This window comes from Anser cygnoides, chromosome 2, assembly GCF_040182565.1.
Source record: "Anser cygnoides isolate HZ-2024a breed goose chromosome 2, Taihu_goose_T2T_genome, whole genome shotgun sequence".
NCBI classification, from domain to species: domain Eukaryota; kingdom Metazoa; phylum Chordata; class Aves; order Anseriformes; family Anatidae; genus Anser; species Anser cygnoides.
In genome coordinates, this window is record NC_089874.1 from 19,502,985 (window position 1) to 19,529,199 (window position 26,215).

General features: G+C 37.9%; 1 protein-coding gene and 1 long non-coding RNA gene across 13 annotated transcripts in view; one reads left to right on the forward strand and one right to left on the reverse strand.

The window, feature by feature from the left end:
* ARMC3 (armadillo repeat containing 3) overlaps nt 1-18,403 on the reverse strand; it is a 61,979-nt gene extending 43,576 nt beyond the window's left edge. For 3 of the 11 annotated variants that reach the window (XM_048061626.2, XM_013172061.3, XM_013172057.3), the window contains exons 1-3: nt 18,138-18,403; nt 13,459-13,502; nt 9,380-9,428 (exon numbers count right to left, since the gene is read on the reverse strand). In XM_048061626.2, coding sequence (XP_047917583.2) covers nt 9,380-9,427 — 48 coding nt within the window. In that variant the 5' untranslated portion in view covers nt 9,428; nt 13,459-13,502; nt 18,138-18,403. Of the gene's footprint in view, nt 1-9,148; nt 9,226-9,379; nt 9,429-12,332; nt 12,506-13,458; nt 13,503-13,963; nt 15,102-18,137 lie in introns of those variants that run through there. The other 8 variants (XM_048061631.2, XM_048061625.2, XM_048061627.2 and 5 more) reach the window with 8 other exon arrangements.
* Nucleotides 18,404-20,530: 2,127 nt separating this feature from the next.
* The window catches only part of LOC106030318 (uncharacterized), a 33,378-nt gene continuing 27,693 nt past the window's right edge, over nt 20,531-26,215 (forward strand). Inside the window, exon 1 of one of the 2 annotated variants that reach the window (XR_001203680.3) lies at nt 20,531-21,222. This is a non-coding gene — a long non-coding RNA (uncharacterized lncRNA). Of the gene's footprint in view, nt 21,223-25,409; nt 25,737-26,215 lie in introns of those variants that run through there. The other variant, XR_010829113.1, reaches the window with a different exon arrangement.

Here is a 26,215-nt window from a genome sequence, read left to right on the forward strand (position 1 = left end):
AGACTCCCATACTACATTTAAAAAAACAAAAAACAAAAAAAAAACCACAAATTTGAGATCTACAATGAATTAGAAATATTAACAAGTTGTTATTTACTTGAAGAAATTCAGTTTTCGATAACAATTTGAGATGTTGAAAAGTAAGAAAGAATAATTGACTTAATACAATCATGATTTCATCTAGTATGAAGATTTTGGAAAAAACTTGACAGTTCACTGTACATCCAGGAAGTTTTGAAGGCAACAGACTATTTAACTCTGTTACACGTGAAAGAGCATCCTGCAGCTTCCGAATCAAACATGGGATGAGATATTTTATGAGCTGCTGTGCACAGAAACTATGAACTTGTATGTTGTATAAGGAATAGGATTTGGTTATTCCGTGGCACTACCATTTGATGGGATTTTTAAAAAATAAATGACCCTTCCTTTGCCTTCAGCAACTCAGTTCACTTGTCAAACACTAGTTTATCACGATCCTGTATACTAGCTGAAGTATTTCTATGATAATCCATGCTCAGTGAGCTAGAAATGATGCAGTGTTCATTTCCATTTCTGATCTCTCTCATACAAAAAAAAAAAATCCAACAAATCTGTCTGCTTTCACCTTCTTGATAGACTTTAGGAATAACATCTCTTGAGAAAAGGAACTCTTCTGAAAAAGCTTTTTGTTCTTTAGCACAACTCAAGCATTTCCAAGAAATTTACCCATTAAAAAGTTTTAAGCTAATTTGGATTTAAAATACAGATTTATATATGCAAAAACTCTCATATGTCCCAATGCTTTAGACCTATAGAATATCTGTTTTGCATACAGAAGCTACTAGATACTGGAGTGCAGAATCACTCAATATCAGTGTATCTATCTTTAAAATACAGCTCATCAATCATTTAGGATAGCAATATACTATTACAATGTATATTTATGTTGTGTGTATCTTAAAATGTCTATAATTTGTTTTACTTCATTTTAAAACATTTTAATAGCTACATTAGAAGCACATGTTGCTGAATATCAAGGGCATGGATATATATACATGTCACTTGTCAATCAAGGAAATTGTTTGGAGCAAATCTTCAACAAAGTTATGAGTGTGCTAGAAGGAAAATGAAGAAAAATGAAGGTTTTTTTCAGCTCACCCAGACTTGTTCCGAAATAAGGCAAAATATGATATGGACTTCTAAATCCTTATTTTTGGTAGGTTCTTAAATCCAAATATTTTCATCCTCTTCTACAAGGCACATCACACAAATTAAGTCTGCAAGATCAAGATCCAGGTTTCCCTAACAGCTCAGAGGTTGCTTGGCTAATGTGTTTAACTGCTCTCCCTACCTTCAAGCAGGTCTGAAAACCTGAAGACCTGTCCAACTTCATGCTTGTTGAGACAAGCTGGAGGCAAGGGACAACTTGTGGAACAAAGCTCCTTTTCTATAATCATCTTATTGCACCAGAAGTCATTGTACTCAGTAATGACTTGGCAACAAGATTTAAACCAAACAGTGGCACGGTGGTCCAAGTTACATCTTAATGATGGGCCTAAAACAAAGGAATGTATTTGGGAATCTTCTTTTTACATTGTAAGGAGGCAAAAAGTTCGGCTTATTCCAACAACTTTCTTTACTGATTCACCCTAGCCATATGAGAGGCATATAGGAGAATTAACAGATGCCTGGAACTCCCTTCAGCCAGCCTCACACATCTCTACTTCTGCACACGTGTTCCTTGGAGGAAGAGAACATGATCCTTCAGGTAAGCACTAGGATGTACGCAGAGACATAACACTTTTCTGGGAAAAAAGGTGTTTGAGTCCATTCTAGCCTATTACTGAACCCACTCCTTTGAAACAATGACAAATAGAAGAGATGTTATTCAAAATACATATTTGTACTTCAGCTTGTAAACAGGTCATGATGCTTCAGGTAACAAGTTCAGATTCTTACATACTGTAAATTTAAATGATTACCATTAGTATTATATGAATACTAACAGATGTGGCAGAGTCATTAACCAAACCCAGATGTACACATGCTACCTTCCAAATCTTTTGCAAATTGAGGACTTTTAGTATATAGCACACAGCAAGATAGATAAAAAAAAAATAAAAGACTTTGGCAGGGAGAAAAGGAAACCATTTATGACCGACCGTTCCTTATGGGCTGCAGCCAGCATGCACCTCCCTTCGTGAGCAGGTAGCTCTGCTCTTCTGTACAAAAGGGGGAAAATTGTGTCGACACATCTAGATTGAAATTGTGCATTTAGATTTTTCATTAGTAGAGAAAATTTGGATGATGTCTAAACTCTTACTGCTTTATCAGTATGGGTACACTCTACCTGTAAATTGCAGCTCACATGGATATTGTTAAACCTGTGGAACAGAACTTCCTTCTGACACAAGAAAACAGCTAAAAGAGACCAAACAGATGATAACCCTTTGATGCTAAAGTCATGTTTGTTCAGCTTGGCTGATTACTCCTCTATGACCAACAAAGATACATTGTCAATAATCCTTATGTAGGTATGGAATATAAGCTTGTTAGAGCACTTTTTTATTCTAGTGAAAGGTTTTTCCTGACTACAATTTTCCGTTTCCTTGCAGCTGCTCCACAGGGGTACACCTCTGGTACAGCCCACCTCGTGTTCTGAAGCAATGACCTGGACATCCACAAAAGACCCTGCAGCAGATCAGAACACTTTCCACACCTCCTATGTCCTCCTTCCACACAACCCTGAAAATGTTCTTTATCCCTATTGGCTGTAGGGCTCCATCAATAATACATTCTGCTATAAGGTAAAAATATAAATAATAAAAGAATAAATTACAATCTACATTTTCTCTACAGCAATTCAAAATGGATTCCTAATAGCTGTCCCAAGCAATTGCAGACATTTTAATTACATTAGGCTTTGAATGAAAGGTGATATATAGAGAGGCAGAGTCAAATCCAACCCTGTAGAAACTTCATTGGCATCTGCAGGGCTGAGTCTGGCCAAACACGTGGCAATGGGATGAAACAGTAATTTTTAGTAAAGGACGTTAGTGCTTCAGAGAAACATAAATCAAACACGGAGATTGATCTCAGATAAAGGTTAATAAGAAATGAAATATGAAATAAGAGTTTTAAACCTCAGTTATTTATTTACATTGATCTAATAACAAAAATGCTATTATGTTGCTCCATTTTCTTTGCCTCTCATGTTCACAGGTAATTGTATAAACTACAATTCACTGATAATTCCTAGACTTTAATCACAAGTTAGCTTATGAGCAGAGTGAAATTGGTCTAATCTCTACCCATTTCTATACATACTTGATTTACTACTACTCTGTGAAATATGCAACAGGCACCTTCCTGTTCGAATCACTTTTGGCTGAAAACACAATAAGAAGAGTCACCAATATTTATATACATTTAAGAAGTCAGCAGCCTGAGCAGGCCAGTGATTTGCTGGAAGTAACATTCTCAGTCAAAAACATCATAGAAATGGATGTGACCTTTCCTTATCATAATGGCAGCATAGCTAGAGTTCCCTTTTTTGCTATCACAACTTGCTCCTAAATCTTCATACATCATTGCAGGCTCTTTCTTGAATGACACATACAGGACAACCTAAATGCTAGAACAATATGCCTGAAGTGACATATGACATTGAATTAAATAAACACACGTATCTGGATTATAAGCAACAACATTCCCAGCACTTGATTTGTACTGAGAAAAAAGCAAATGAAAGGGAGAAAAAAATGCTGTAATTCAAAAACTGTAGCTCTGATCATGGTGTTTGTGTGCATTTGACTTTGAAGCCATTAGAAATTGCAGAGTGGTTTTTTTCCTTCCATCAACTTCACTCAGTTGAAATGCTAAATTGAAGGCAATATAATATTTGTTTTCAGTCAGACTAAAGGTCCATCTAGCCCAGCATCCTGTCTCTGAGACAGGCTTATAACACATGGGCAAGCAGACTATTAAACTTTACTTACATTCCCCCCCAGATTCCAGCACTCTGTAATCTAGAGAGAGCTGGTGAGCTAGTGATTTTATCTATATGTGTCCAAAAAGTCAAAGAAAAATTTTCCACCAGTTTATCTGGTAAATTGTTTTGAAGCCATTTGTATTTAGGCCACCCTTAATACTCTGAGACACAAGTATCAGAGTTTAAGTCTTAGACAAATAGTTGTGCCTTTTCTTTGTTTTAAAAATATCACCTGACAGCTTTATTTGTCCTCCACAATTCATTCACTGTGGAGGAACAATGAAATGAATAACACCCCTCTCTGTATGTTCACATTTTTGTAAGCATCTATGATATTCATCTTTAGAGTCATTTCCTTTTAGGAATGAAGAAACCTACTCTCTTTGATCTTTCCTGATACAGAAGTCACTCTGATTATTCTTGTCATCTTTTTCAGTACTTTTAGAGTTCAACTGTACCTTTCTTGATATGGAAAAATCAGAACTGTTAATGGCACTCAACATACACAGGTATCATGCATTTGTTAGTCATATGGTGTTTTGCCTTTTATTTTCTGTAATTTGAAATACCGTATTTATTCATTTTTCACCTACTTAGTACTGGCTGCCATTTTCATGAAAGAATCCATGTGAATGCTGAGAGGCTGGATGGCACAGATTGCAGAACAAAACCCGATGACAGTCCACTGGCAACTTCTTTCATTAAGAAACCAGAACAGTGTTTTGTTTTCTAACCTTAGCTTTCTATTTTGTTAACCAGATGTTGTAGCCAGGGAAGGACTTTCTTTTTACCTGTCAGTGTTTATGTGAATAAAAAAATCTAAATAACTGTGTCAACCAGACCACCATGATCCACTTGCACACTGACTCCTCCCTCTACAGAATTCAAATAGATTTCTGAGACAAAGCTTTCCTCTACACAAGCAATATGGGTTCCCATTACTATCATATTTACCCATGCAACTATATAGATATATATATATAATTTTTTTCTGAGGGGGGGGGCAATCTGTTCTACTAACTAACCCTGTGTGGTAGACAAACTTTCTGCCCTGTAATTACTAATGTATTTCTTTCTGAAAATGAATTTTCCTGCTCTCCACTCCTCTAGTACAAAGGGTACACATTAAATACCATAAGAAAGAGGACCTCAATTTCATATTCTAGTCATTTTACAGTTAGAACAATTCATTCACATTAATTTTAGTTATTTGCTGCACAGCTTTTTTTTCTTGACAAAGAATTACTTTTTCTTTTCGTTTATGACTTTAATCACCCAGTAGTCCCCCTCTAAGAAGCTTCTTGCGATTTTGGAAAAGCTTTACTGCGAGGTTTTGTATGGATCTCTCCCAAAATATTTTGGTGCATCGTGTCATTGTGCTTTTGCTTTTCATTTGTGAGCTTAAGTTTCTTCTGTTTTGCTTTCCCATTTAGATGCAAATCCCACTTTTTGAAGGATGTATCTATCTCCTATTATTCTATTGTTTAATCATTCTATTGTTTTTTTAAAGATCCTTTAAAAGCCCCTTCTGAACTAAATGACTAAAGGTCTGCTTTATCCTTACAGCTTTCACAGACTCTTTAGAAGAATTACTAATATCTTTCATAATCCTCAATCCCTTATCTTTTGCCTAGAAAAAAATGGAGTTAACATATACCTGCTCATGCTATCTATTTCACTTCTGTCCAAGTATAATCTCCAATACTAACGATACAAAACTGACATATTCCATTGAATCATTGAATAGTTGACAACGACATGCACCTCTGGAGATCATCTAGCTCAAAGCAGGGTCAACTAGAGCTCAGGACTAGGCACAGTCTGATTTTGAATACCTCCATGGATGAAGACTCCATTCACAACCTCGCTGGGGAACCCATGTTCCATCATCTGTCAGCAAAAGAATTTTTTTTTCTCCACTTATGTTTAAATGGAACCTCCTGTGTTGCGGTTTGTACCTCTTGCCTCTCATATGTTCATTGGGCACCACTGAGAAGTCTGGCTCTGACTTCTTCACTCTCTCCCACCAGGTATTTGTACACATTGACAAGACCCCTCCGAGCCTTCTCTCAGGAGTGAACAGACTCTTCAGCTCTCAGCCTCTCCTCACATGACAAATGTTCTAAGTCTTTTGGCATCTTTGTGGCCCTTTGCCAGACTCACTCCAGCGAGTCCACGTCTCTCTTCTTCTGGGGAACCCAGAATTGGACATCGCACTCCAGATTTGGTCTCACCAAAGTTGAGTGAAAGACTTTAGTCATCTCACTGAAACTGCTGTGGCAACACTGTTTAATGTGCCCTGGGATGTTGTTGGCCTCCTTTGCCACAAGTGGACACTGCTAGTGCATATTCAACTTACTGTACACTCAGACCACCAGGTCATTTCTTGCAAAGCTGCTTTCTGGCTGGTCATCAACCAGTCTGTACTGGTTATTACTCACCCAGGTGCAGGACTTTGCACTTCCCCTTAATGAACTTATCGAAATTCATATTTTCTCCATTTCCCTAGTCTGTCAAAGTCCCTTTGAATGGCAGCACAACCATTCGGTGTAACAACCACTCCTTGCAATTTCGTACCGTCTGTGAACTTGCTGAGGATGCACTCTGTCCCATCAGTCAGGTCACTAATGAAGAGGTTAACCCCTGGGCACAATAGTAGTGACTGGCCTCCAGCTGGGCTTCATGCTGCTGATCACAACTCTTTGAGCCCAGCAGCTCAGCTCGTTTTCAATTCACCTCGTTGTCTATTTATCTTATCCATACTTCATCCGTTTGTCTATCAGGATGTAATGAAAGACAGTGTTGAAAGCCTTACTGAAGTCAAATTAATATTTAGGTTGCTTATCGATTGCTCAAAAGAAGGTGTTTCTGTGGAGTCTGAATTTCAGGAGTTGACAGTGCCACTTCTGTTCCTCGGAACTTTCACTTGTAACATGACTGTTGTGAGTGAAGCCATTTTCAAAAATACTCAGGGACTACGGCTTTCTTTCATGCATAATGACTCAGTACTTTCTCCAGTGGTAACGTTAAGCTTCCCTTCTAATGCCTGTGTCCTAACTGATGACCAAACAGTAATATTGTCCAGACCAAACTTAGGGAAGATATCATACGAAAAGTTCCTATTGACCTATGTCAAAGCTAACATACTTTATCTGCCTGAAATATACTCTTAAGGTAATCCATATAGAGAAAGAAACTCAAATGAGTATTTTTTTTCTGGAGAAGACCAGCCCTCAGAACATATAATAGTTAAAAATTAAATAAATAATGGACGTTGGTGAAAACAGGGTCCTCAGGAATACTCTCTGAAGCATATAAACTGTGGCTGGTCTAGGATATGTGTTTTCCACCTGTTCCTAGAAAACTATAAAAAAACAGTGGTCATCTGCACTATCATATATTCTCAGAGAATTCCACATGCACAAAAGCCCTCTTATATGAATCTGTCCACATTATCTCAAGGCTTCTTTTCTTGGACTTGACATTTTCATAAGCAGCTTATCAATCAGAAGATAAAAGCTAATATATCAGGTATTTTGTCTGCATCTCATTTCCTGCCATCTGAAATATCCAGGTGAAATTTAAAGGTTTGAAAATTGATTTTACATGATCAGTGTTAACAATATTCTCACAGCTAGAAGATTTTCTTGGTTGATAGTAAGAACTAATCAAGGATCTATTTTCATATTTAATACTGTTTTGCTATGCAACATTCCGTTATTTTTTCCTGATAGGGCTGCTAGAAGAGATATGCTAGCCTGAAGTACAATAAGGGTAAGTGTCTAAGCCAAAAACCGCAGATGCCATCTGGAGTTCACTCTTTCCAATGTTTTTGGTTTTAATTATTTTATTAACCTCTTTCATAAGTTTATTTTTTTCAAACGTTGATTATTTTGTCTGACATTATTCACAGTTTATTGTAGTAGGTAGAAGGCTATACTATACTTTTCTCCAGAAACTCAAATGGTGGCTTCTGAATCTAGAAACTGTGATGCTGTTTAAATTGATTTTCTAGATATTTACTAAAATAGTCTCTTATTACTTTGGAGGGGGTTAGCTTATCTGTTTGCCATAAATCTATTATTGTGTCTTTTCATTTTTTTCTTAGATTGCAAAATTTTAATTCTTCAGGTCTGTTTTAGTCTGATTCACATGTACCTTCTTTGTGTCTCCTCCTTGTTGTTTGGGTTATTCCAATTAGAAATGTCTTTATATCGGTTAACTCTCTCATGTTAAAGTTTTATCTCAAGTCTCCTTTTATAATGATTTATTATTGATTGTAGCTTTTCAATTACATTTGTAATATTCACCTTTCCAAAGAACAGTTGTGCAAGAAGTGACAACTGCTAAGCCTCAGTGACATCATGGCGTTGGGTATGTGAGTTCAGCCATAATGACTTCTGTCATTGTCTTCGTTAAAATTATTTATGTTTATCTAAAATAATGAAATCATGATGTAAATTTTGCTGATCGACTTTTCTATGACCTTTGAAAAAGATCTTGCAGTACCGTTGCTCTTAACAGACATAAAACCTTTTAAAAAAAACCAACATAGTAAACTTTGAATTTAATTTTGTGTTCTTTCTGGGATTAGCTGAGGTCCCAATTCTTCATTAACTTACTCATTATCTGTTGCAGAATTTGTATTATACTTTGTTTAGCGTTTCAGTCTTATTTCTTCTACTTCTTTCTGAATAAACCAGTAGGATTTTAAACCTGTATCTTGAACCTTTTTTTTTTTTACAGAAAATCTCAAAAAGTGTGTATAAGCTACTGTCAGACTTATAAACTCCACTTATTTATTTATTTATTTTCAAGAGTTGAATACTCTTGGCTCAAAAGAGCTAATTATTCCATATTTGGCTTCAGCTGTAGTACTTCTCACTGTTGCACTTCCAATGATACCAGAAAAACTTAAACTGCTGCTAGAGACTGTATATCTTTGCAAAAGATCTAGAACACATAGTACTGTAATTCAAAATATCTGTAAAACTTTTGTATTCAGTAAAAAACTCCACAGATTCATCTAGGCTTTTAACTCTTTCATCCTAGGCAATGTCTCCACAGTTCAAAAGAGGGGCAGATTTCAGGTCTCTGCTGCTTTGTCCTTTGATTTTTACAAATGGAAAGCTAATATAGCTCTTCAAACAAAAAGAAGCCTGGATTGTTTCATACATTACTACTTGCGCAGCTTGCCAAAGACAACAATCTTCACAAAGAACTACACATGCCCAGTCACTCTGGTTTGTATGCTGTCCAAAAAAAGCAGAAACAGAATCATCTTTAAAAGACATTTTTAGAATAATGTGTGTGAGTTCCATAGTAAGGAACTATGTAAGGATGGTAGAGCTGGGTCTATAATTGTGTAATGTTTATTTTATAGCACATAGCAGTTTATAAACTTACCACATCCTTGGGTGGAGGCTCTACTTCCTTCTTCACTTTTTTACCCATTCTGAAAATAAAAACAAAAAATAAAAGCAGACAAACAAACTCCCTTCTATGTCTTAAGAATCAGCTTACCAGTGATTTAGGAAAGCTTTTAGGACAGATGTTAGCATTCATTTGATGCATCTAATCAATTTGAGGAATTCTTTGACATCATAATTCCTACGCACGAAGACATCCATTTTAAACAGTAAGGTTTCTTTTGTTCCAAAACAACAAGCTTTTTAACACTTGAATGCATTTGGTAAAATACATCCATCAACTAAACATAACTAAGAAGAGAGATGCAAGACATCACAGGCTCAAGCTGTAATGTGGTACAAATACATATGGCATGCACTTTCGTAAGTTAGTTTTGTCTACATCTACAAATTGTACGTGAACATGAAGGTCCTGCTAGGGGACCTATTTCTCCATGTTCATCTATATATGGTGGCAAACATTCTATACAGCTGCAGAACGTACAAATAAGTTCTGCCTTAAAAATGGGGTTCAAATTCAATTCAAATTCTCTGCCCATATTTTACAGAAGACAAAAATCAGGTCTGCAGTTATTAAGAAACAGTTTTGCACAGTAAAAATTTCACTGATTATTTAAAAGTTACATTATTTACACCAAGTCCAACTTCTGTCTTCTGCTTTTTTTTTTTTTTTGTATTAGCACATGTGCAAGTGAACCTGGAAGACCTTCTCAGCTGCATCTAATAGCAGCTTCTGAAGCATATGGATGTAATAACCCCATGTGGACCTAATTTCACATGGCTTGCAAAACTTCAGCTGAGAGCCTTTCAGTTAAGCTACGGGCAAAAAGTAAAGAACAACATGACCCACTAGCACTAGCTATGCACAGAACATAGACCAAGTTATGCCAAACTTAGGTTTGTTTTAACACTCTGTAAAAGTAAAATGTGCACACAGTACCCCCTAGTAACTCCCTGGTTAGTTCTCAAGGGGAAACCACACCTTCACCCTCAGCCAAGACTACCCTGACAGCTTTCCTGTGGTATATGAGATTATTATCTCTTGCAATACAAGCTGTAGCCTGGCTGATTACAAAACACTGCTATAATTTATTACGTTCACTAAAAATCTGGAGCTTTTCTTGAATCCTCTGAACTTTTTCAGGTATTGTTCCTTTACTAGCCTCCCAAATAAACTACAACACAGCAGTAGCGATACCAGCTGATAAGCACGTCCGAAAATTCTGAAATTTAGAACTGAATTTAGAAATCTGAAATTTAGAACTGAATTTAGAAATCTGAAATTTAGAACTTCATAGGCAGGTCACGAATTATGGCTTTGAGAGGAAGATCCATATAACCAAAGATTCTTCAGCTCCAACCTGCTTTACCCTTGTGCATATATACAGGCACATGTATGAATACACACACTACAATTCAGTGTTTCAAAGAGCACAGCTTTGGTTAGGGACCAATTAACATATAATTGTGCACCACTTTCTTTTAATGTTCACAGATTCAAATAATTATGTGTAGTCCAACACTGTGAATAACTAAAGCTTTTAGTTGTAAATATTTCTTCACACTTATATAAATGTATATAACGTCCAAGAACATTTTCAGGGAACTTGAGTTTTTCTCCATGTTCGGAAACATTTGGTTCCTTGTAAATATTAAAAAAGTGGTATCATCTGCAGCAAAAATCACAGAGAATTAGATAATTACCGTGGATTATGCCCTTCAGTCTGTTTCTTACTGCAATTTTTATTCTGGATTTCAATGCATTCTGCCATCAGATGTTGGTGTTAGCTTGGTCCCTATAAAGCTCTCTCTATCCTGCCTCGAGTCGGAGAATAACGCTATGATGCACGTGGAACTCTTTGACTTACTGAAAATTAAAAATGTGTCTTCTGGATTCAATTTTTATTATCTCAAACAATCAATGAGTTCAGGTATTGAAAAGCTACTGGCCCATAACTCAACTTCTTACTCAAAACTCCTCTCTCTCCATAACTGTGTATTGTCTTCTTCTAAGTAGACCTACAGAATGTGTATCTTTGATTCTCAGTTTAGTATTCTAAATATTCTGAATTTAGACAAATTTTTAATGGGATTTATATTTTTCAATGTAATTAAATGCTGGGTCTATGCTACCTGAAAATCTTATTTTAAAAACTAAAACTCTATTCACTAGTGATTAAATGTAATTAAATCTTTATGACAAAGAAGATTCTTATTTAAGTGATATTTTCTACTTTGTGTTTTTTAAGTTTCTAGAAGGATCGTAATTCTTCACATATGTCTTGAGATTAAAGGGTTGATTGCTTAAATCACGTAGAGCTAGAGGTAATAAAGGACTTTGACAAAACAGATGTAGCCAATGCATGGTCAAGCAATCTATGAAGTTATCATTCTATGCTACTTCCTGTCCTCCACCTGGAATTTACTGATTTCTGTGGTAGATAAATTAGCCTGTTTTACGCTGCTCCCTCCCAGTTCCAGTGGGGTGATATGATCAGGTGTTGTCCCCCAGCCAGAAGGACAGTTGTTAGGTCTAACTACATCCTCATTCATACATAAACTACAGCCCCCAAAGCTCTCCCTCAGCTGTGGCATTTCCCTCTTTCACCCTGAACTTCATAAGGACCTCCTGGTTTTCTATGGGACCAGAACTACCCCAGCCTGAGCAACCCGTTCCGCTTAAGTTCATTCAGTATCCAGAAACTCTGGGATCAAGCATCGGTACTTAAATTAGTCACTCTCCTTTACAGTCAGTGGAAGTCAACTCAGTATGTTCAACAGCTTTTAAGGCAGCTCAACCCAAAGTATGTATCTAAAACTGATCAGGTGAATTGCACCTTGAAAAATGACCATTTTTTCCTCTGGCCAAAACCAGAGTCTAGAGTTGCTAGCTCATACATTGACTAAAATTAGTGACATAAATATATTACCCTGTTTCTCCACATGAATCCACGTGCCAGGCTATGTCTGGCTGATGCTATCACAGCAGACTGAGCATTAGCAGGACTAAGCGCATGACCTAACACAGCCACCTTGTCTTTTTTAAGGGGGCTGAAGGAACAGGCCCATCTCCAGTAACACCTCCGTGACTAGAACATTTTGCCTGTAAATGGAAAATGACTTTAAAGAAGGTCACGAATGTGGACTTTTTAGTTCAAAAGTAGAACTCTCTAACCTTTCGGCTGTTGTATCATGACCTGGCATTATTGCAACTCCAAATAAAATAAGAAAAATGTATTTAGTTTATGAAAGATTTCTTGCAGATGCCTGCCCAGTGGAGCAGATTCTAAGCACTAGATCTGCAGATAATGATGGCCATGATTCCTTTACTTATTTTATCGGTTTGCTCTAGAAACTTCTCTGCAGTGTGAACCAGTTCCTACATTGCAAATCTGAGATAGCCACATATTTCTAGCCAGTATACCAAAATAAATAAATAAATCAGGCTTTCGACCTCACTGGTTAGAAGCTGGGAGACATTAAATATTGTTGCTTTTAACTATAGATGACTAAATGCTTTATTGGTTTAGCCAAGTATTAGTTTTATGTTCTATGACAGCCTACTTTTTTAAATTTAAAAAAAAAAAAAACTATCACCAGATTTTCAACATCTTTTTCGGCAATACACTTGCTCACTAACGAGTGTGCACAGAGTTTATTATTACTATTTTTTAAATATAAGATAATGGCTAGCAAATGAGCATTAATTTTAAAAAAGATAATTAACAAAATATGTATTTTATAATATAAATGAGGAAAGTTTTATGGTGGTTGTACTGGTCAAAATACTGAGATTTTATAAATACTTCCTTTACAGTATGGACTGTATATTGACACTATCAGAGTCCTGTTGCATACACTTAGAGGCCATACTATTTTGTTTTTAATTTATACAATGCATTTACAAAATAACTACCTGTTCCATTTGCATCTTCTGTTTTCTAAACCCTTAAATAACTGACACGATAACCTAAGACCCTGCACATACTGAATGTTAGTGAGACATGAGGTAACGTGCAAGTGTAAGTCAAAGACACAGACAACTGTAGAACTTACCTCTATGTCAAGGACTCAGAAGTCCCTCCTGAGAACAATTATTCCTATGGAAAAGCAGGGCAAAGAAGGATTTAAGAAAGGCTTCTAATAAGTTACTTATTACAAAATCCCCTTTGGGATCTGACAGTATCATGCTGTAAGAAAGTCTGAAGCTGTGTTATTACAACCTGACCATGATCACAGAATCATAGCGCAGCTAAGGTTGGAAGGGACCTCTGGAGGCCATCTGGTCCAACCCCCTGCTAGCAGAGCCACCTACGTCTGGTTGCCTGGGATCATCTCCAGGCAGCTTTTGAAGATCTCCGCAACGTCTCTGCGAAACCTGTGCCAGTGCTCTGTCACTCGCACAGTAAAGAAGTGCTTTCTGACCTCCAGACAGGACCTCCTGTGTTTCAGTTTGTGCCCACTGCCCCTTGTCCCATCACTGGGCACCACTGAAAAGTTCCTGGGTCTGTCTTGTTTGCACCCCCCCCCCTTCAGGTATTTATACATGGAGAATCTTTACCGATAAGATCCTTGCTGAGCCTTCTCTTCCATGAAGAGTCCCAGCTCTCTCTGCCTTTCCTCATAGGAGACACACTCCAGTCCCTTCATCATCTTCATGGCCCTACAACACTCGACTCTTTCCAGTATGTCCATGTCTCCCTTGTACTGCCAAGGCCAGAACTGGACACATTACTCCAGGTGTGGTCTCATCGGTGCCAAAGAGAGGAGAAGGACCGCATCCCTCCACCTACTGGCAATACTTGGCATAAAGCAGCCCAGGACAGAGGTAGCCTTCTTTGCTGCAACGACACATTGCTAGCTCATGATTGTCAATTTCCTCCCCAAGAATGACGAACATGCAAGACTCTTTAGAACAACCAAGGGATAATTAACTTATGTCAATTTGTCTAGCCACTGTAAGGGAAGTCTTGCTGTTTTTTCTTGTCTCAGACATTCAAATCTTTTTCTTTGCTAACAGTGGAAACCGCCTACAAACTGGTCCACCTCATTGATTATTTCAATTGATTTCTGTGTGGACATGCTAGATCTGCTGCCTTCCGGTGCAATCAAAAGCAAGATGATAAATTTATAATCACAGCATTAGCAGACAATCTCACACCTTTCCTGAATCCATGAACTACATACAAACGTCTTCTGTGTTCTAGCTTAAACATCTTCATCTTCCTCATCATTCTCTGCCAACTTTGTCACCATTACATATTGTTATGTAATTATCTTGAAATTTGCATACTTCTTTCTCCCAAATTCTTCTTCTGGCTTCCATCTGTCCTACTCCTACTTCTTCCTACTCCTTAATTATGGACCAAAAGATTCCCCTTTCTCCTTATCCAAACTACCCAGCGTTCTGTTCTTCTATAAAGTCTACAAACATCAATACATTGGGGAAACTTGGCTTCAGAGAAGAAGAGTTAAAGAGAGATACCAGGTCAAATTTAATATTCGGTTCCAGAAGATACATTACATATGAGACCGATTAAGCCAACACCTTTGAATCCACTTGCTGTTTTATCTGTGCCTACACGTATATTAGGCAAGAAATGATTGGGATCAAGAGAAGAATTAGCTACCATGCAACAGATGTTAACTAGGCCAACTTAACTAGAATCTGTTCGTAGATACAAGATAGTATCTTTCATTTTGATTCAGCTGAAAAAAGTCAATCGACCCCAGAAAAAAAAAAAAAAAAAAAGAATAAATACGCTCTGGTCATTCTGAGAGTTCACTTATAGATTCCTTTTTTTTTTTTTTTAATGATCTGTTTCTAAACTATACACAGAGCAAAGGAATCACAAAACAATTAACGTGAGAGATGCAGCGTGGAGTACTCCATAGGCATACCCTTAAACACAAAATGAGTTTGCAGTTAGGTATCAGGTTGACCAAATAGCTGAGAGAAAGAAGGGGGGAGGGAGAGAAGGGAGATTTTAGGTGAGCTAAAGAATAATACAATTACTTATTTAAAACCTCAGAACTTTCAGGATGTAATAGTACTTCTTATTCGCATTTTGGTATCATATTAACATTCAGCTGAGTGTTACTTTCAAAATTCCAAAGGTAGATGCTTAGATTTTGAACATAAGCCAAGATTATCAGATATTTATTTGATTCCATGAAAAGATGTTGTAAAAATATGCAAAATTTGCAATAAAATTTTGATACAATAGTTTCTGGTAGCAGCGCCTCTTTCATGCTGCCCAAGGACCACACTTCACTGTTTTCTGAAGCTGAACTTCTTGGCACACCTAGTAAGAGGTGCACTAACTAAGGAGCATCTCACTCCTTAAACTAAGATTCTAAGCTATAGAGACACACTTTACTTTCCAATTTGTACAGTATGAAAGAAGGTGTATGAACGTTCCTAAAATGAACAGGAATTAACAAACACGACAGCATTCTTTACAAACTACAGAGCAACTGAGAGGCCTCAGCTCAGAAAACCCTCCTCCACTGAATAAGAACAGTCTTCCATGGCAGACTGGTATCCTGCCTCCGGTGATAAGAGACAAATGCTTCTGATAAATGCATGAAACCAATCCCAAAAGTCAGTTTTCCTCCATCTGTTACAGGTTTTTTATTTCCCTGAAGTACAGAGGTTTAGATCTCTTGAAGTTTTTATGTTCTTTCTCACAATAGTAGCTATTTTTACTGTCCACATAAATGCTTAATCCCTTTACTCTTCATTCTATGACACGTTATGGCACAGGTCCAATTGTCAAGTGTACTTTACAAGCAACTAATCCTTAGATTTAAAAAATATGTAAACAGTTTATTCAATTCAATACAACATTCCCTTGTTCTTGTACTACAAATTTAGTTAAAAGATACCCTGACTTGATCCTTTCTACTTTCTTTAATAATTTCCTGTACATTCTGATTTATCACCTTTCTAAATGGTCTTAATTATTTTTTCCATATAGCTTTTCCAGACATATATGTTTCTTGTCTCAGAGCCCCTCTGTGACTGTTAAATCTTTCTCAGATATGAATAACCTAACCCTGAATACCATAATCAGTTCTAGAGCACTACTGATTTATTACAGTGACATTACATCTTTTGGAGGATTAATTTTTAGCCAATTTCTTCAGCGAAGATTTTCACTAAGCCATCCACATATGGTAAACAGGTCATTTCCCCAGTAGGTTACAGTTAACTCAGGTTCACTACTGAAGAGTACAGTGTTCCAAATATTCCCGGGAGCGTAAACTATATTCCATTCACCACCAATTAATTTTATTTATCACGGTCTTACCAGATACACCATGATAGCAGAATCAGGATAGCTCTCAGATGTTTCTAACAATCTTCTTTAGTCTTAATTAATACAAACTATTTCATCTCAGTAGAAAATTCTGATTTCTCTATGTTATTGTTCATTTCCAAATTATAATGAATATATTAAATAACATCAAACCTAGGATCTATCCTTGGAGAATCCAGGCTGTGACAATCCAAATGAAGACGATTTTTAGAAATTATGTGTGTGATTTTAAATGTCTCACTGAGACACAGTGAAAACCCACCTCCCATGAGAAAGAGTCTAAGAAAAATTGGCTTAATCTAAAAAAAACAGAGAGAGAGAGAGAGAGAGAAGTTTTGCAACCTTTTCCTGAAGAATAATAGCAGGACATTTCTCATATAGAATTCAAAGCTGGTCTGCCTTAGGAAGAAGCACATTTTAAAGACAAGTAAAAATTAAAGACGTACTGAAGTTTTTAAGCAGTTATGCCAATGTACGTGTCTCAAAATGAATGCTTCCATCTGCCAGCTTTGTAAGGACATGGGGCTGAACGTGACGTTCTGAATGATCAGATTCATTCCTGCCTGTCACATGCACCACGTCCCATTAATCCCACCAGATAACTCTAATGCTCTACCTTAAAAAAAAAACACAAAACAGTAGGTATTCTGTTTCCACTCCTCTCACTGAAAAGCTGTTGCATGAGCTGATTGCTCTGACAACCAGAGACCTTTTTTTAATTTTCAGCGTCCATTTATTCATGACCAGTTTATTGTATTCGTATTGTGTTTGAGCTTTTGTCAATTACTTTGTCAATTACTCCTTTACCGGCACATGTCAAAATATATTACTTACACTAAATATTTATACTATTGGAAACACCTCAAGTGTGTCACTATCACATTCATGATTGTTATGGTTACAAGGGTAGACCTATTATTTAACTCCTCATTTATTAGCCTTTAATATGTTCACAATTAAAAAAAAAAAGTTACGGTGTAGAAGTACAGATAGCAGGTTTGCAGACAGAAATAGGAACTAAAGGTCATTGAAGCCCATTTTAGTATTCATTGTGGCAGCACATCAGATAATCAGAAAATGGCAACAATGATGAAAATCCTAAAAATGGTTAAGAGAATACAGTATTGGAGTATGTTATATAGATGACCAATTCAGGTTTGTAATAAGACTACAAAAGAATAGTTCTGCTCTGCAGATGATGCTCCTCTGCCAGCAAATCCATATTTTGTGTTGAAAACCCTGCCTGCAGACGTCCCCAACCTTTGAAACATCAAAAATTCGGTGAGATTTGCTCCCTCGCAGCCCAACCACCTGTTAGTGGTATTTAGGGTAAAACTTCTGTATTTAAGGCTTTATCCTCTCTCTCATTTTTTCCCCTCTCGTCTATTATCTACACAGCTTTAGGTCTCGTACCTCTCACGTTACTATTCCACATAAACTCTGCAGACAAATCTCACAGCTTTATTATAACCTTGAGACTGCACCGCTTTCCTTACTGGTGTAGACGCTGCTACCGCGCAGGCAGTAAGGCGCTCGCTGGGCTGGCTGCGGCTGAAGGAAACTTTAAGAAATAAAACGCAAACTGGGCGTTATTCCCCCACCACCGGCTCTCCCCTCAGCCCCCCGGCCCCGCTCCCCGACCCGCCCGGGGGCGATGGCGCCGCTGTTTCCCTGTTGCTAGGTGGCGGCTGCGGCGCATGCGCGGGGCGGCGGGCGGGAAGGTGGCGCCCGCGGTCGGGCCCCGCTGAGGGGAGCCCGGGATGGCGGCCCCTGCGCCTTCCCTCAGCTCCCTCAGCCGCCCGGCGGCGGGTCCAAGCGGGCTCCCCGGGGCCCTGCCGCCGCCTGGAGCCCTCCCCGTGTCACTACAGGGCGCTGTGCTGTCCCCTTCTCCCCGCCAGGCCGCGCCCCGCCTGTTGGAAACGCGGCTTTTTGCTTGTTTTTGGCCGCAGTGTGGCGGGGCAGGAGTTCAGGGAGGGATTTGGAGGGGGGAGCTGAGGGTACAGGGCAGAGGGAAGTGGGACAGGGACAGCGGGAGGGGAAGCTGAGATCCTGCTCCTTGCCCTAGGTTTTACTGTAAGCAGCCGTGGGAGAGGGGAAAATGGCAAATAATGGTACACGCTTGAATACGCTTTGCAATTTATCCCCACTCAGGAGTGCAAGTGGCAATCCTTTTAGGGGAGGACTAAGTCTTTAATACAGGTGGGCTGGGGTACTGATGAAAAACTAAATCTATAACTTACCTAAATGAAAGAAAAATGCCAGTTCCTCACGCAAGTAATACTGGATATGTATGAGAATTAATAAATATATACCATGTGTTTAAAAAATCAAAGTTGCCCTGTGCATCCTTCCATCATATTCTTTCTTTCTTCCTTCCTTCCTTTCTTTTTTGGCTCATGTTATTCTTGTTTCAATGTCAGCAGAGCATTTGTGGGAAAAGAAGAAGCCGCCGATTCTTGGGAGCAAGCAGATAAAACAGTTATGCAACGCAGAGCAAGGCACAGGCAAATCTCTGTTAGAGCATCATGTGTTGTGGCCCCGCAGTTAAGACATCATCAGAGAGCTTTGGTAGAGGACCAGAAGAGTTATCTCCTTTCTATTATCAGCTTTGGGCTGATGATGGAGAAAGCCATGCCAGATAGTTGTGCTATTTTCAGAACAAGAATTCATTGTCGTATTCTCTTTTGCCAGCTAAGGCTGTTTTGGAGTGAATACTAAGCCAAATTCTGAAATCGAATAACATTTTCTAACTTCAAATTGCAGTTTAATTGCCATCAGTAACTGCAGAAGCAAATGGGAACAGGCAAATATAATCATTTTTGGACCTCAAAGTCAGGTAATAATAGGTAAAGACATTACAGCTACTATTAACTCTCTCCTGTGATCTCTCTTTTATCACAAATCTCATTGCTTTCTCCCCAGATTTTTTATTACATTGCACTGCAAGTATAAATTCAGTTCTATTTTTATAAGCCATATCAATCTGTAGAGATTGTAGCACAAATAGGTCCAGTCCTTGTTGGTTTATTCTGTGATAAATGTGATTACAGTTGTAGCAGGTGGGTCATTTTTAGTTGTAAACAAGCCCCATACGTGATGGTGTCTCATTCCACTTTTACCATCACCACTCCCGTAGAAAATGTATATGGATTTACGATCACCTTCACTAGAAACAGCTGCGATAACAAGTCAGAGCCATTTATACTGATCCGTATCTAACTGGAGAAATCACACTGAAGTTCTAAGGCCAGTCTCAGACTGACTGACTCTCCATGACGTCTTGCTGATCTTTTATAGTTACAATGGATATTAAAGACAGGGAAAGAAGGGGAAAAAAAATGTAGCTGCTTGATAGAGAGAGGCAAGTCACCTGCTTCACAAACTTCTTGTGGGTCTTTATTTTTCGAAACAGGCACTGCAGATGACAAATGTAAGGAGAGATGAATGTAACTACTGAAGGCAAAGATTTTGGTTTAAACCCTGCGCTGGGTCTGGCTGAGACGGAGCTAGCTTTCTTCACGGCCGCTAGTACGTTGCTGTGTTGTAGATCTGTGGCTAAAACACTGCTGATAACACCCCCGTGTTTCAGCTGTTGCTGTGCAGTGCTTGCACAGCATCAAGGCCTTCTCTTTCTCACACTGCCCCCACAGTGAGGAGGCTGGGGGTGGGCAAGAGGCTGGGCTGGGACAGCTGACCCCAACTGAGCAAGGGGTTTTTCTATACTGAATTAGGTCAGGCTCAGCAATAAAAACTGGGGGGTAGTCTCACCAAAGTAGCCTTTGCCTGGAAACTGGCCGGGTGTCGGTCTGCTTGTCAGAGATGGTGTCTTTACATCACTTATTTTCCCTTTTTCGTCCTTCACTTATTGCGCTATCTTTATCTTGACCCACATTTTGTTTTCTCGCTTTTACTTTTCCAATTCTTTCTCCCATCCCACTGGGTGTGAATAGTGAGCAAGTAGCTGGTGGATGCATAGTTGCTGGCTGGGATAAACTGACCAGAAACTCAATGGTCTCCATGACAATAGCTTTTCTTTTACATATCTTCAGTGGTGATTGTTCTTATGGCTATTTCAAACATAATTCTAGCCAATCTCCACTTAGTTACATCTTTTCTTTATTTCCATATAAACTGTCCCATAAACTTTTGACGATGCAGAATCCAGGTGAAAGAGGGATGTGGTAATCAGGTGCACGATCACAGTGTGTTTCAAGACAGTCCTGGAACGAAGGGTTTAGTTACCTGAAGATTAAAGTGCTTCATGCAGATCGGAAACAGTCAGCACGGTCTCACAAACTCTATGAAGAGCATGCATCATTATTGTGAAGTAGAAAGGCGTACAGACAACAGCAAGAACAACAACAGATGACCTGGAGAAAGACGAGCATGCTTTTTTTCTCCTCAGCTCTGTTATTCATGCCATGTTTATGGGTCTAACCTCCAGGACCCTGAAGAACCTCCAGGTGTGTGATCTTGTGGCATTTTGACTCCACGCCAGGTAAGATTTGAGCATATCCCTTCTGTGTTCCTTAGTCCAGTGTTGATTTCTATTCAGTTGTGTGACTGGAAGTTAAAGACTATGAACACATTGCGGGCACTTTACCTACTCCACAGTCTAAATAAATGTGGTATTGTCGTGCCATGGAAATGAATTTTGCAGAGGTTATCTTTTCTGTCTTTATTTCTATCTGTGTTTACCATGGGTAGAGGCAATCAAGCACTGCATGACAGCCATATAATTGCAGTATTTTTATTATGTTTTGTCACAATTCTGCAAATATATCAAGGAAAACATTTTTTAATTTAATGTTGTGAAAATATTCCGACAGTGTCATTTAGTAACAACATACTAATAAGGAAGCAAAGGAAGACAACTAATGAGAACTGTTACAAAATGTCATGAGAATTCACAACTTTGACCGATATTCACAAATGACAGAAATGTTTTATTGAAATATAATTTGTTCTAGCACTAAAAAATATACACAAAAGAGGATAATACAAATTGCATTTGATAGGAGATTATGAAATTAAAGAGTTTTCTAGAAACTAAATACCTAATAGAGTGAATAAGGACTTTATTAACTACACATTTTAATGAAATTTCTTCTGATGATTTAGCTTATGACAAAACCACTATAGAGTTTGTCTGCTTTCCTATGAAGGAACAGCGCCAAATGTCCTATCAATTTGATTAAATTAAGGCTTCTGCAAAAATAAAGTGTGGATTAAAAACATATTTGAAAGAATATTATGGAACAACATTTTTAATATTTAATTTCATAAGGGCTTTAAGCACATAAGCTACTGCTAAATCAAAGTATTTTTTGAATTTAAGTGTTGGAAATTTGCATGTTGAGGTGTTTCAAATTATCTTTCTAGTGTTACTGAAAGCACCACTGGGGGAGTTGTTTCTCATTTCCTGAAACATCAGAAGTGGAATTATTATTTGCTGGATTGCTTGTCTGAAATAATTCTTTTTTCCATTTAAAACAAAAAAAAAATCACTCATATTTTATGCTTTGAGAAATGCATGATGACATACAGTACATACGGTCTTGTCATATAGCTTGCTTTATATCAGTCTCAGAAGACACTTAAAAGGAGCTTTCCTTCTCTGACAAGAAGCAGCTGGCTTTGGGAATAATGAATTTACAACATATCATCTTCTCATTTCAGTTTGGTATATTACTTCTCACATTAAAATACCCAATATCAATGTAAATTGACCTCTTTCTCTAGGAAAAAAAAAAAAAAAAGGAAATCAAAAAAATGAACAAGCCTTTCATTCTTTTGGCTTGCAAGTGAGATTTGTAAGTCTTCATTTTCTGCAGGCACCCTGCCTTCACCAAGTGTATGGATTGGGACTACTGAAAAATGCCCTCCCACTGCAGTAGTATTTTCTGGTAGGTTTTCCTTCGATACGACATTCCAGGTGGTTCAGCAGTGAAACTTTTCATCTTGGAGCTGAGACCTCAGCTCTGCCCTAGACTTCCTGTATGACCCTGAATAAGCTCATAAAGTGAAACCAATTTGCTTGTTTAACTGAAATTACTAAATACATTTGAAAATACCTTAGCATTTCTATAGTTGAAATTCTGGCTATGAAACAGGACAAGTGTCCTGAGTGACAGGACACTATCATGCAGAGTGTTTTGAGCTGAAGTTCATTAATGTCCTCAAATACAGTTGCTGCAGCACAGAAGCAATACAAAATTAGGAAGGGTATGCCTCAGTGATATCTGGTGAATCAGTAGGTGGCACACTTGTTTCTTAGGGCATATGTATCTTGAGAAAATGAGACTGTGTTTTAAGTCACCTTGCCGATCATATTTTTTTGTTTATAAAACCCAATAGGTTAGCTGACATAAATGGACATGTAGAAGTCTGCTATGTAAGGTGGTGTTTGAAAACTGTGTATGTTGTCGGAGATGTTAAGTGATGACTGTAAGGAATGATTGAAGGAAGGGATGACAGAAGGAATCACCTTTTTGACCATACGTCTAAAACATCAGATAATTCTGCCTAAATGTTTTCACAGCATGTTAGCAAAGGTATTTTAAAGCGTCACTTGTTTTCAAATACATAGATCCTTTTTAAAGCTAAACTGAATCAATTCTCCAGCATACTGCTAAGTGTCATCCTGGACATCCTAGGATTGACATCAGGTGTTCTCAGAGGCCTTTATCTCTTGTCCTGATGAAGGAACGCAGAGACTATGTTTTACTAAAGAGTTTTTTTTTTTGCCCAAATTTCAGTTTACAACTTGAGCCTTCAGAAATAAAGCACTCTAGTATCCTCAGGACAAATTATGCCGTATCATTTCCATTCTTATAACAGCACTGTTCCCGGTAAGCCTTGCCAAAGGCTGTGTTTCGACAAGGAATGACAACTCTGTTCTTATCTTGGCTTTGAAGGCTAGACTTGCAAAATATAGAAGATAGTTTAATGAATATTTTTAACTTGTTTCACTACTGTAGTATTCAAAACAGAAAATTTTCTTGGTCAAAGTCTGCTCTTTTAATTATAGATTTAGAATTCTCATTTCTCATTCATCATTTTGATGTTTTGCTTCTTTTGTGTTCCTCCCTTTGTTTCTTGTTTGGAGGGGAAATTGAGCAATTTTTATTTTTTTTTTTTTGCTTTTCTTTAGTTCCTCTTCATTAATCTACTCTGTAATTTACATAACTTTCTCAACTCCGAAAACAGTCTAGAGTACAGAATGCCATTTTAATTTTCCTTTTGCTTACTATGTAACTTTTATAAAGTTGAGGCAAAATAGGTCTGCAGCTGAGGGAGGGACAACAAGTCTTTCATGTGGGGATTTTTCTTCTGAGTTTGGAAATCCAAAAAGAATCAAACATTTCTAAGTTTGAAGTTATGCAAAGAAAAGTTATACAAATAATGTTTGCTGAAAAAGGTTGTAGTTTCAATGAAAGCTGTGGTTTTATTCACTGTAAATGCTCTTTAGGTTTAGAAAATTAGTTCAGAGATTAAAAAATCTCTGGTTATTGAGATTATTACTTCATATATAAATTATGTTAAATATTATTTATCACATTCCTTAATTTTAGCTGGGATACCTCTATCTCTTGTGCTATCTGATGTTTAGCTGTAAGAGTGTGTAAACCTCATGTTATTTCTGAAATATTTTTAAGTCAGATACACATATTTAGAGATATCAAAGTATCTTCAAACTGTTTTCCTCTCTTTCCCCTTCATAGTCAGGAATTTTTGTAAAAGTCAGAGCATCTACTTACTCCCACACCCAACTAATCTTTAAGGAAACACTTGTTTTGGAGTGTTTTTGCCAGACTCAGCCTGGAGATGAGAATCCAGCATCTTCCTGGCCAACCACTTAATGAGCCCATGGGTAACTTGAAAGATGCCAGCAGTGCTGTCTCCAAAGCCTGTTTGTGGTGCCAGGTCCTATTGTCAGAATAATGTAATTCACAGCTTGAATATAGATTTAGACTAGCCAAGCTTTTATATTTTTGCTCCTATAAAAGCTAAGCAAAGCGAAAGATGAGGGCATGAAGGGAAACTAGCTGTGCTTTAGGACAGTCACCCCGAAACCGTGTGGCACTGAGGCTCTTGTTTTAACTTTACATTATTTTTAATTTCATCCACATTTCCTAGCTTGATTACTATCCGATTCTTTTTTTTTTTTTTTTTTTGGCATTGTTTGTATTGAAAACTCTCTTGGCATGTTGTCAGCCTACCAAAATGTTACCTATTTCTGGATATTAAAAATTTGGTCATCAGCCCAGTCATTTGAGGTATTTGGCAGAGTGCATTCAGGAGCATTTGCTAGGGCATCTGCACTGAATGTTACAGAGCTGTGTTTAGTTTAGGATGCTGAACAACTAACATGTTGTGCAACACAGCCCTCCTTTGTCTTCTGCTTTTTCTGTTCCAGTAGAGCTTGTTGGATCTTGCACTCCCTTTGCCTTTAGTGTAAGTACACATTCTGTACTTGCCTAGTCCTGATTTCTGAGTCGATACATACTCAGAAACCATAGCTTAGCATTTTTCACTAAGCTTAAATCAGAATGAGACTACATGTTGTGTGGTTTTGCAAAATCATTGATGTCCAGAGTAGTAAAAATTTGTGTTCTGTTGCCTTATATTGACAGATAATATGAACACAGAAAAAACTTTCCAGACATGGACAGACCCCTGGACAGCAACGTCAAGGCATGGTTTCTAATGCAGAGGGTATTGAAACAGGCTTTTAGAGTATATAATGGTGTTTTGGTTCCCTTCCTTATAATTAGGTAAACACACGAATGACTGTACTCAGACTGAATGAGAGCTGCTTTTGTGTACCCTGGGATCTTGTTTTCTTCACTGTCCAGATTCAGGGACCTTCTTGCAGAAACCAAAGCGGGGGATGAAAAGAGGAAAGATGCAAACTGGAGAGCTCATAGGTTTTGGTCTCTGATACAGGATGCATGCAGCTGAGCACACGAAAACCAGCAGCCCTGGACTCACAGTTTTCAGCTAGTGCAGGTTTGCTTCTTGTCGGATTCCCAAGACTTTTGTTCTGGAGAGTTTGGTGTCGGGCAGCTTTCTTTTACAGTAATACAGATCAGGATCTGAAAAGTTACCTGCTAACTTCATGTCTCTGTGTTTTGGTGATCATTTAGAACAATTTCTTTACATGACGTGTGCTCTTAATAGATTGGCCTTTACAGGTAATGCATTGCAGCACACAACACGATGTCACGGCATTGCATCTCAGCCTGTAAGCTTTTGCAAGTTATCTGAGATAAATAAAAAAGATAATTGTGGTAACTGTATATATTTCCATAATATATGGAACCTCATGTCTTCACTAACCAATCTAGGAAGCCACCAGCAAGTGGTGCATCTAAAAGCTTTTTTTTTAGGCCAGATGGTACTGTCTCCTTTTTCATTGTGGTTACCCTGAAGTCAGAGACACTATCACAGACAATGTAGAATTGCTAAGCAGTGTTTAAATACCTGTT